Below are 12,570 nucleotides of genomic sequence, written 5' to 3' on the forward strand. Positions count from 1 at the left end.
CAGACATACAGACGCAACTGTGGATAATCGCAGGCATCAAAAAAAAAATCAAACAAAGTCTCGGAGATAGACACAGACACACCGATACACACACACACAGATAGACACACAAACACGGACCCACTTTATAGACACAGAAAAACACAGACAGAGAGACACACACAAACACAAACACACACACAGATACAAATACACAGAGACAGACAGACACACACAGACACACACACAAACACACACACACACAGACACACACACACACACAGACACACAAACACGGACCCACTTTATAGACACAGAGAAACACAGACACAGAGAGACACACACAAACACACACACACAGATACAAACACACAGATACAAACACACAGACACAGAGACACACACACACACACACAGATACAAACACACAGAGACAGACACACACAGACACACACACACAGACACACACACACACAGATAGACACACAAACACGGATCCACTTTATAGACACAGAGAAACACAGACACAGAGAGATACACACAAACACACACACAGATACAAACACACAGATACAAACACACAGACACAGAGACACACACACACACACACACACAGATACAAACACACAGAGACAGACACACACAGACACACACACACAGACACACACACACACAGATAGACACACAAACACGGACCCACTTTATAGACACAGAGAAACACAGAGAGACACACACAAACACACACACACAGATACAAACACACAGATACAAACACACAGAGACAGACAGACAGACACACACACACACACAATAACCATGCCCCCTAGTTTAAAAGTGAACACGTCCGTTTACAACCCACCCGTCCTCCCTTGACGACCCCCCCGCCCCACCCTCGGGTGCCTGCCTCGGACGTTTCGATTGACCAAAGGCACTTTAAGTAGAACTTAAATGTCCCGTTCCTCCCCCCCCACCCCGCCTCTACCCTCCCTCCCTCCCTCCCTCCCTCACCTCCCTTCTCCCTTTTAACGTCGACAAGCAACATCCGCGTTATACTGGCGTCCGCCCCCTCACCCGAAAGAGCCAAAACTTTCATTTTAAAAATTATCTTCCTTGGACCCTAAATATATCTCTACCGCCCTCTCCCGCTCCCGCTCCCGGCTCCCCCCCCCCGGCAAATTGGGCAATCTGTCCCTTTGATTTATTTCACGCGGAATCACCCATGGTCGAGTCAAGCTACCATAACTTATATAAATATACGTCTGATACAACTTTTTTTTTTAACTTTTTAAATATATAATCTACACGGTCCCATATGTTACAGCGAGATATCCCGTCCCCCCCTCGGCCCCTTTTCCGATCTCAAGGCGCGGCTATTTTGCTTTAAAAGATTCAGTTCCAACCTTTCCTCGCCCGCCCACCCGCCCACCTTTTCCCTGAGATGATTCCGGAGTTCCCTTCGCGCCTTGCGGGTTTCAATTCTCCCCCCACCCCACCCCCCCCCACCTCTCTGATCTGGCCGGCAGGTCTTGGAGAACTCCGGGCCGCGTAGATGGCAAAAGACTTGCGGCCTCTCGCGTTCGACGGGCGCCTCCTCTCGTCAACCCGTCCGCGTTCCCATTCGGGGCTTGGAGATGGCGGGGGCGGGGGGCGGGGGCGGGGAGGGGGTGACTGGGGGCTTTGGGGGAGGTAGGAGAGAGCAGCGGGCGGAATCGGTGCCCCAATATTGCTTTCCCTCCCACCTCTCACCCCGCCGACTCATTCTATCCTTCCACCCCCCACCCCCCCCCGCCCTCCGCAAAACCCCAACCGCCCTCCCAAAACTCTTGCTCATATCTCCAGGAGGCCCCCTTGGTCGGGCGGGCCCGCCTTCTCCGCAGCTTTGGGGGTCACGCCCTGGAGGCCGCCGGCCGGAGACGCAGCCTCCCGGGGGTCCGGCCTCTCCGCGTCGCTCTCATTGCTCTGCTTGGCGGCCTCGCCGTGGGTCTTCTGGTGCTTGCTGAGGTGGTCGCTGCGGGTGAAACGCTTGCTGCACAGGGGGCAGTTGAACTTCTTCTCCCGGGTGTGGGTGCGGACGTGTCTCTCCAGCTCGTCCGACCGGGTGAACCTCTTGCCGCAGAAGAGCCAGTTGCAGACGAAGGGCCTCTCGCCGGTGTGCCACCTCAGGTGCGCCTTGAGGTGAGATGCTTTGCCATACACCTTCCCGCAGCCCGGTATGTGGCAACTGTGCACCGCCCTCTTCCTCAGGTTGCCCCCCGACGCTCCCAGCCGCTCGATCTCCTGGCAGTTGGGGCAGTCGCACGTGGCCCGGCCGGAGCCCCCCGCGTAGGAGGCCCCCCGCGAGGGTTTGAGCCCGATGGGACTGTCCGCCATGGCGCTGTTGACCGCCGGTTTGGCCTTGAAGATGTCCTGGGGCAGCATGTGCTGGCTGGAGGGCAGCAGAGCGGAGGTCGAGCCCAGGCCCACCGGGGAGTAATGGTTGATGGAGCTAAAGTCCGAGCTGTAACCGGAGAGCTGAGGGTTGATGGGCGGCTGGGAGGTCACCGACTGATAGGAAGCCTGGAGGCCGTCCGGGGTCTGGGAAGGGTTGCTCAGCCAGTTGTTGTGGGGGTGCACGTCCCACCAGGCAGGAGTGGCGTTGCTGGAGGTGCTGGGGATGCCGTGATGGATGCCACTTTTGTACCACGACCCGTAGGGGTGCCCCATGTCCAGCGAGGAGTAGACGCCGTGAAGGCAATCGGCCGACGGGTGGCCCTTGGGGACCAAGAGCGAAGGGTCCTGGCCGGCCGAGGGGGTTTGGAAGGAGTGGGAGAAGGGGTTGTAATCGCTCCCGTAGACGGCCGAGGCTTGGGGGCTGGAGGGAGACATCAGGCCGTTCCCGCAACCACCGGAGTACGCGTCTCCCAATCCCTCGGCACCTCGGCCCTTGGACACCAGCAGGTCAGAGTTGGGGCTGTAGCACTTCTTCCCCGCGTTGTGACTTACTTTTCCCGGAGTGGACGGATCCCTCAGGGGGCTAGAGCCTCCGAATTTGTTACAGGTGGCAGTGAGCAGAGCCAGAGGGCTGGAGCCAAACCGAGCGTCTTCCTGAGATGGGGGAGAGGGTGGAAAAGGCAAAGTTATAGAGCCAATCATTTTACCACGGAGCTGGAGAGGCTTACAGCACAGGAGGAGGCGATCCAGAACAAGCCCACTGCCCCGCTCTCTCCCCGTAGCCCTGTATCAATCCCCACACTAATCCCACAGCCCCGCTCTCTCCCCATAGCCTTGTATCAATCCCCACACTAATCCCACTGCCCCACTCTCTCCCCGTAGCCCTGTATCAATCCCCACACTAATCCCACTGCCCCGCTCTCTCCCCATAGCCCTGTATCAATCCCCACACGAATCCCACTGCCCCGCTCTCTCCCCATAGCCCTGTATCAATCCCCACACTAATCCCACTGCCCCGCTCTCTCCCCGTAGCCCTGTATCAATCCCCAAACTAATCCCACTGCCCCACTCTCTCCCCATAGCCCTGTATCAATCCCCACACTAATCCCACTGCCCCGCTCTCTCCCCGTAGCCCTGTATCAATCCCCACACTAATCCCACTGCCCCGCTCTCTCCCCGTAGCCCTGTATCAATCCCCAAACTAATCCCACTGCCCCACTCTCTCCCCATAGCCCTGTATCAATCCCCACACTAATCCCACTGCCCCGCTCTCTCCCCGTAGACCTGTATCAATCCCCACACTAATCCCACTGCCCCGCTCTCTCCCCGTAGCCCTGTATCAATCCCCACACTAATCCCACTGCCCCGCTCTCTCCCCATAGCCCTGTATCAATCCCCACACTAATCCCACTGCCCCGCTCTCTCCCCGTAGCCCTGTATCAATCCCCAAACTAATCCCACTGCCCCACTCTCTCCCCATAGCCCTGTATCAATCCCCACACTAATCCCACTGCCCCGCTCTCTCCCCGTAGCCCTGTATCAATCCCCAAACTAATCCCACTGCCCCACTCTCTCCCCATGGCCCTGTATCAATCCCCACACTAATCCCACTGCCCCACTCTCTCCCCATAGCCCTGTATCAATCCCCACACTAATCCCACTGCCCCGCTCTCTCCCCGTAGCCCTGTATCAATCCCCAAACTAATCCCACTGCCCCACTCTCTCCCCGTAGCCCTGTATCAATCCCCAAACTAATCCCACTGCCCCACTCTCTCCCCATAGCCCTGTATCAATCCCCACACTAATCCCACTGCCCCGCTCTCTCCCCGTAGCCCTGTATCAATCCCCAAACTAATCCCACTGCCCCACTCTCTCCCCATGGCCCTGTATCAATCCCAACACTAATCCCACTGCCCCGCTCTTTCCCCATAGCCCTGTATCAATCCCACACTAATCCCACTGCCCCGCTCTCTCCCCGTAGCCCTGTATCAATCTCCAAACTAATCCCACTGCCCCGCTCTCTCCCCATAGCCCTGAATCAATCCCCACACTAATCCCACTGCCCCGCTCTCTCCCCGTAGCCCTGTATCAATCCCCAAACTAATCCCACTGCCCCACTCTCTCCCCGTAGCCCTGTATCAATCCCCACACTAATCCCACTGCCCTGCTCTCTCCCCGTAGCCCTGTATCAATCCCCAAACTAATCCCACTGCCCCGCTCTCTCCCCATAGCCCTGTATCAATCCCCACACTAATCCCACTGCCCCGCTCTCTCCCCGTAGCCCTGTATCAATCCCCACACTAATCCCACTGCCCCACTCTCTCCCCATAGCCCTGTATCAATCCCCACACTAATCCCACTGCCCCGCTCTCTCCCCGTAGCCCTGTATCAATCCCACACTAATCCCACTGCCCCGCTCTCTCCCCATAGCCCTGTATCAATCCCACACTAATCCCACTGCCCCGCTCTCTCCCCGTAGCCCTGTATCAATCCCACACTAATCCCACTGCCCCGCTCTCTCCCCGTAGCCCTGTATCAATCCCACACTAATCCCACTGCCCCGCTCTCTCCCCATGGCCCTGTATCAATCCCACACTAATCCCACTGCCCCACTCTCTCCCCATAGCCCTGTATCAATCCCACACTAATCCCACTGCCCCGCTCTCTCCCCATAGCCCTGTATCAATCCCCACACTAATCCCACTGCCCCGCTCTCTCCCCATAGCCCTGTATCAATCCCCAAACTAATCCCACTGCCCCACTCTCTCCCATTGCCCTGTGTCAATCCCCAAACTAATCCCACTGCCCCACTCTCTCCCATTGCCCTGTGTCAATCCCCAAACTAATCCCACTGCCCCGCTCTCTCCCCATAGCCCTGTGTCAATCCCACACTAATCCCACTGCCCCGCTCTCTCCCCATAGCCCTGTATCAATCCCCAAACTAATCCCACTGCCCCGCTCTCTCCCCATAGCCCTGTATCAATCCCCAAACTAATCCCACTGCCCCGCTCTCTCCCCATAGTCCTGTATCAATCCACAAACTAATCCCACTGCCCCGCTCTCTCCCCATAGCCCTGTATCAATCCCCAAACTAATCCCACTGCCCCGCTCTCTCCCCGTAGCCCTGAATCAATCCCCACACTAATCCCACTGCCCCGCTCTCTCCCCGTAGCCCTGTATCAATCCCACACTAATCCCACTGCCCCGCTCTCTCCCCGTAGCCCTGTATCAATCCCACACTAATCCCACTGCCCCGCTCTCTCCCCGTAGCCCTGTATCAATCCCACACTAATCCCACTGCCCCACTCTCTCCCCATAGCCCTGTATCAATCCCCAAACTAATCCCACTGCCCCGCTCTCTCCCCATAGCCCTGTATCAATCTCACACTAATCCCACTGCCCCGCTCTCTCCCCATAGCCCTGTATCAATCCCCAAACTAATCCCACTGCCCCGCTCTCTCCCCATAGCCCTGTATCAATCCCCACACTAATCCCACTGCCCCGCTCTCTCCCCATAGCCCTGTATCAATCCCCACACTAATCCCACTGCCCCGCTCTCTCCCCGTAGCCCTGTATCAATCCCCACACTAATCCCACTGCCCCGCTCTCTCCCCGTAGCCCTGTATAAATCCCCAAACTAATCCCACTGCCCCACTCTCTCCCCATAGCCCTGTATCAATCCCCACACTAATCCCACTGCCCCGCTCTCTCCCCGTAGTCCTGTATCAATCTCCAAACTAATCCCACTGCCCCGCTCTCTCCCCATGGCCCTGTATCAATTCCACACTAATCCCACTGCCCCGCTCTCTCCCCGTAGTCCTGTATCAATCTCCAAACTAATCCCACTGCCCCGCTCTCTCCCCATATCCCTGTATCAATCCCAAACTAATCCCACTGCCCCGCTCTCTCCCCATAGCCCTGTATCAATCCCCAAACTAATCCCACTGCCCCGCTCTCCCCCCATAGCCCTGTATCAATCCCCAAACTAATCCCACTGCCCCGCTCTCTCCCCATGGCCCTGTATCAATCCCACACTAATCCCACTGCCCCGCTCTCTCCCCATAGCCCTGTATCAATCCCACACTAATCCCACTGCCCCGCTCTCTCCCCATAGCCCTGTATCAATCCCAAACTAATCCCACTGCCCCGCTCTCTCCCCATAGCCCTGTATCAATCCACAAACTAATCCCACTGCCCCGCTCTCTCCCCATTGACCTGTAGAAAGCAGGAGGTCGTGGATATAGGGTGGGAAAGGGCCATTTGGAAACAGGGATAAGAATTCTGGCTACGACCTGCCTGGGCACAGGGAGAGAGTGGGTTTCGATCGAAGACTTTTGAAAGTGTTCAAATTGAGAACACGAGAAGACTCAAAGATGCGAGAAGAAGCCCATTGACTCTCTCACTGTGTGAGCAGACCCCCTGTCCCCCCCCCCCACTTAGAATCTCTGCGCCCCAGACAAGTGTTATCCTTTAACGTAGTAAAACGTCCCCGAGGCGCCTCACAGAAGCTGTAACATCTGGCAGAAATTCACACCGAGCCACATGAGGAGAAATTAGGGACAGGTGACCGAAAAGCTCGGTCAAAGAGGTAGGTTTTAAGGAGCGTCTTAAAGGAGGAGAGAGAGAGAGAGGTTCAGGGAGGGAATTCCAGAGCTCAGGGCCCCGGGCGGCTGAAGGCACGGCCGCCAATGGCGGGAGCGATGGAAATCGTCAAGTTGAACCCAATTTTTTTTAACGCCGTGACTTGTTACAATCTGGAACGCACTGCCCGATAGGGCGGTGGGAGCAGATTCAATAGTAACTTTCGAATATGGGGGAATTGGATAAATACTTGAAAAGAGGAGAAAATTGCAGGGCAATGGGGGGAAGAGCAGGGGTCCGGAGGGGGGGGGGGGGTGGGGGTGGATTGGGACTAATTTTGGATGGCTCTTTCAAAAAGCCAGCACAGCCACGATGGGCCAAATGGCCTCATTCTGCGCTGCATCATTCTATGGCCAGATATTGGGGGGGGGCGACAGTGGGAGGCGGAGGTCAGTCTATTACATGGTCATGGCGAGGGGGGAGGAGACGGGGCACTGGGTTGGGGCAGGACCGGTGGGAAAGAGGTTTTCCAAATTCGCCCCTTGGGTTGACTTTCTATCCGATTAAACACAACTCCTGCCCTGCAACCCCCACTTCCCCCCTTTGACCACGTACAGAACACACAGCTCCTGGACTCACGCAGCGCAGAAGGAGGCCATTCGGCCCCTCGCGCCTGTGCTGGCTCTGCGGTGGAGCTCTCCAATTAGTTCCTCTTTCCCCTCCCACATCCCTCCAAAATGTTCTCTTTTAAAAGTGCTTACCCAACTCCCACATTTGAAAGTCACCGCTGAATCTGCTCCCCACCTCCCCCAGAAAAAAAAAGTTCCTGAAAGTTTTAAAAAGTAAAATAAACGCAGGAAAGATATCCGATTTAAACAAAAACCCAAAGCAAATCGCTCTCAAACATTAACGCGAGAAAAGAGAGGACATTGAGAGAGATGGTCACCGGGGCAGAGAGGGAGGGAGTCCAGGAATATATATATATATATATATATTATAAAATCTGTGAAAACTCAGAGCGGATTTAATTCTAAACGCACGTCTGGGACTTTTTTGTTTGCAAAAGTTTTCTTAATTTTAAACAGTTGAATTCTGAGCGTCGATTTTTCCTGTTTTAAACCCTCCTCGGTGCTAGTTACCAGTAGTGTAACGAGTGTGTCCTGTCACTATTACAGGAGGGTGAGTGGGGAAACGAGTGGGCGAAATTTATCTGATCAGTAAAATCGGACGGTCAAACGCCCGGGAGTCTGGTGGTTACAGCGGGACACAAACCCCCTGAAACTGCAACTTAAGAGAGACGTAGAGGGATGGATTGGTGTTATTAGAGGGGTCATTACATATATCACACGGGCAGATACCGGAGCACAAGTAGATGGAGAATGGGAAGATCTGGAAACGGACCCAGGCAGAGAGAGAAAAGAGTGACAGAGTGAAGGGGAGTGAGCGAGAGAGAGAGAGAGAGACGGAGAGAGACAGAGAGGGGGAGAGAGAGTGGGGAGTGAGACAGAGAGGGGGAGAGAGAGAGGGAGAGAGAGAGAGGGAGAGGGAGATAGAGAGAGAGAGAGACGGAATGAGACAGAGGGAGAGAGACAGAGAGGAAAAAGATAGAGGGGGAGAGAGAGAGGGAGATAGAGAGAGAGAGAGACGGAATGAGACAGAGGGAGAGAGACAGAGAGGAAAAAGATAGAGGGGGAGAGAGAGAGGGAGATAGAGAGAGAGAGAGAGAGAGAGACGGAATGAGACAGAGGGGGAGAGACAGAGAGGAAAAAGATAGAGGGGGAGAGAGAGAGGGAGATAGAGAGAGAGAGAGACGGAATGAGACAGAGGGGGAGAGACAGAGAGGGAAAAGATAGAGGGAGAGAGAGAGAGGGGAGAGAGACAGAGAGGGGGAGAGAGACAGAGAGAGAGGGGAGAGAGACAGAGAGGGGGGAGAGAGAGTGGGGAGTGAGACAGAGAGGGGGAGAGAGAGAGGGAGAGAGAGAGAGGGAGAGAGAGAGAGAGAGACGGAATGAGACAGAGGGAGAGAGACAGAGAGGGAAAAGATAGAGGGGGAGAGAGAGAGAGGGGAGAGAGACAGAGAGGGGGAGAGAGAGTGGGGAGTGAGACAGAGAGGGGGAGAGAGACAGAGAGGGAAAAAGACAGAGGGAGAGAGAGAGGGAGAGAGAGAGAGGGAGATAGAGAGAGAGAGACAGGGAGGAAAAAGATAGAGGGGGAGAGAGAGAGGGAGATAGAGAGAGAGAGAGACGGAATGAGACAGAGGGAGAGAGACAGAGAGGGAAAAGATAGAGGGGGAGAGAGAGAGGGAGATAGAGAGAGAGAGAGACGGAATGAGACAGAGGGAGAGAGACAGAGAGGGAAAAGATAGAGGGGGAGAGTGAGAGAGGGGAGAGAGACAGAGAGGGGGAGAGAGACAGAGAGAGAGGGGAGAGAGAGAGAGAGAGGGGGAGAGAGAGAGGGGAGAGAGAGAGAGAGAGAGGGGAGAGAGACAGAGAGGGGAGAGAGAAAGGGGGAGAGAGACAAAGAGGGAAAAAGACAGAGGGAGAGAGAGAGGAGAGAGAGACAGAGAGACGAAGTGAAGGGGAGTGAGCGAGAGAGAGACGGAATGAGACAGAGGGAGAGAGACGGGGGGGCAGAGAGAGAGAGAGAGGGAAAAAGACAGAGAGGGAGAGAGTCAGAGGGAGAGAGAGAGGGGGGAGAGAGAGGGAAAAGATAGAGGGAGGGAGAGAGGGGGAGAGAGAGAGAGAGAGAAAGACAGGGGGAGAGAGAGGGAAAGAGGCAGAGAGAGAGAGAGAGACAAGGGAGAGAGACAGACAGAGAGAGAGAGACAGAGTCAGAGACAGAGAGACACAGAGAGAGAAATGGAAGGAGGCAGAGAGGGGAAAAGACAGAGGGAGAGAGACAGACATACTGACAGACAGAGAGGGAGAGACAGAGGGAGAGAGACAGGGACAGAGAGAGACACAGAGAGGGAAAGAGACACAGAGGGAGAGAGACAGAGACAGAGAGAGACACAGAGAGGGGGGGATAGACAGAGGGAGAGAGTGAGACAGAGACAGAGACACACACACAGATAGACAGAGAAGGAGAGAGACAGAGAGAGAGGGACAGAGACAGGGAGAGAGAGATAGAGAGAGTAAAAGACGGAGAGAGAGAGACGGAGAGATTAAACAAAGTTGGGAAGTGCCGAGTTTTTGCTGGGGATCGGAGGAGTACATCCCCCCCACAGGAGGACTGAACACAGACAACCTCATCTCCCTCTTCTACCGATCGGCCTGTCTCTGTCCCCTCTCAGCCCGGGGTTAACATCACCTGAAATCACAGGGTCGAACCGCGCTCCAACAAATGTCTATCTGGTGTGAATTAAAAATTAAAACAGCCAACAAAACAAAAGTTCTGGCCCCTGTAAACCCCCGGCAACAACTTCTGTTTCTGTTTGTATCTACAGCATTTAATTTATATATCATCTATTATGGGATGTGTGTGTGGGGAGGGGAGGGGGGGGGGGAGATAGAGAGAGAGAGAGAGAGAGACCGGGGGTCTTACCTCAAGCATTGAGGCTGCCATCCTTTCCGCGGGTTCGGTGCGCTGTGGACGGAGCTGGCACAAAGTTTCCCTGTACAGGGGGAGGATTCAGCTGTCTGAGTCGCAGGGACTTGCCGAAGGGGGTGCCGCCTTCTTTAATGACAGATTGGGAAAAGGGAAGAGCTTTGAAGGGAAGGGGGGGGCAGGACCCAATGGGAGAGAACAGAGTGTGTGTGTGTGTGTGTATGTATCTGTCTGTGTGTGTCTGTGTGACTGTGTGTCTGTCTGTGTGTGTGTGTGTTTGTATCTGTCTGTGTGTGTCTGTGTGTGTATGTGTCTGTGTGTGTGTGTGTTTGTATCTGTCTGTGTGTGTCTGTGTGTGACTGTGTGTCTGTCTGTGTCTGTCTGTGTGTGTATGTGTGTGTGACTGTGTGTTTGTCTGTCTGTGTGTCTGTCTATGTATGTATGTGTCTGTGTGTGTGTGTGTGTCTGTATATGTGTGTGACTGTGTGTGTCTGTGTGTGTGTCTGTATATGTGTGTGTGTTTGTCTGTCTGTGTGTGTGTGTCTGTGTGTATGTGTGTCTGTGTGTGTTTGTCTGTGTGTGTTTGTCTGTCTATGTGTGTGTGTCTGTGTGTGACTGTGTGTGTCTGTGTGTGTCTGTATATGTCTGTGTCTGTCTGTCTGTGTGTGTATGTGCGTGTGTCTGTATATGTGTGTGTGTGTATGTCTGTGTCTGTCTGTCTGTCTGTGTGTATGTCTGTGTGTGACTGTGTGTATGTGCGTGTGTCTGTATATGTGTGTGTGTGTATGTCTGTGTCTGTCTGTCTGTCTGTGTGTATGTCTGTGTGTGACTGTGTGTATGTGCGTGTGTCTGTATATGTGTGTGTATATGTCTGTGTCTGTCTGTCTGTCTGTGTGTATGGAGGGAATAATTCCTAATATCAGCCTAGAATTATGATGTGGAGATGCCGGTGATGGACTGGGGTTGACAATTGTAAACAATTTTACAACACCAAGTTATAGTCCAGCAATTTTATTTTAAATTCACAAGCTTTCGGAGACTTCCTCCTTCCTCAGGTAAACATTTACCTCCGAAAGCTTGTGAATTTAAAATAAAATTGCTGGACTATAACTTGGTGTTGTAAAATTGTTTACAATAGCCTAGAATTAAGAAGATGTCTTTCACAGTTGTTTTAAAGTCGGGGCCGTGCGCTCTAGAGCCTCCTGAAAACGCCACAGTAAAAAGATTTACAGCTTGACCCCCCGTTCTCGGAGAGCGGGCTAACCTCTAACCAGTTCAGATCTCAAAATGAGTTACTCCAAACCGGGGTATAAACTGTCACCCATTCACTCAAACATACACCCTCTCTCTCTCCCCCCACCCCCCCATAATAACCCTCTCTCTCCCTTCAATCAGACACTGGCCCAAATCTGTATCATATCTTCCATTCCAGGAAGAAACAACAGAGAAACGCCAGGACCCCCCACTCACACCCACTCACACCCTGCCAGTGCTTCTTTTGTCAGTGATTTTTTAATTAAAAGTAGCCCCTATTTAACTAATTAAAGTCCGCCAGCTTCTGACTCCCTGGATCCCACCACAGATTATTAACGATATCTACAATCTAATTAAATCAGACTGTTTATAATAGTTACAATTTATTTATATTAGACTATTTACAATCGTTATAATATCTTTAAATCAAACTATTTAATATCTTTATAATATATTTAAATTAGACTATTTACAATCTTTATAATGTATTTAAATTAGACTTTTTGCAATCTATAATATATTTAAATTAGACTATTTACAATCTTTATAATATATTTAAATTAGACTATTTACAATCTTTATAATATATTTAAATTAGACTATTTACAATCTTTATAATATATTTAAATTAGACTTTTTGCAATCTATAATATATTTAAATTAGACTATTTACAATCTTTATAATATATTTAAATTAGACTATTTACAATCTTTATAATATATTTAAATTAGACTATTTACAATCTATAATATATTTAAATTAGACTATTGACAATCTTT

General features: G+C 52.5%; 1 protein-coding gene across 1 annotated transcript; it reads right to left on the reverse strand.

Annotated features, from left to right (window-relative positions):
• Positions 1 to 1,806: 1,806 nt before the first annotated feature.
• Positions 1,807 to 10,554, reverse strand: LOC137306876 (transcription factor Sp7-like). Its single transcript, XM_067976266.1, has 2 exons — positions 10,534 to 10,554; positions 1,807 to 3,063 (listed from the first exon to the last, which is right to left on the reverse strand). The coding sequence occupies exons 1-2, from the start codon at positions 10,552 to 10,554 to the stop codon at positions 1,807 to 1,809; spliced, it is 1,278 nt and encodes a 425-aa protein (XP_067832367.1).
• Positions 10,555 to 12,570: the final 2,016 nt, after the last annotated feature.

Source organism: Heptranchias perlo, chromosome X, assembly GCF_035084215.1.
Source record: "Heptranchias perlo isolate sHepPer1 chromosome X, sHepPer1.hap1, whole genome shotgun sequence".
In the NCBI taxonomy this organism is placed as follows: Eukaryota; Metazoa; Chordata; class Chondrichthyes; order Hexanchiformes; family Hexanchidae; genus Heptranchias; species Heptranchias perlo.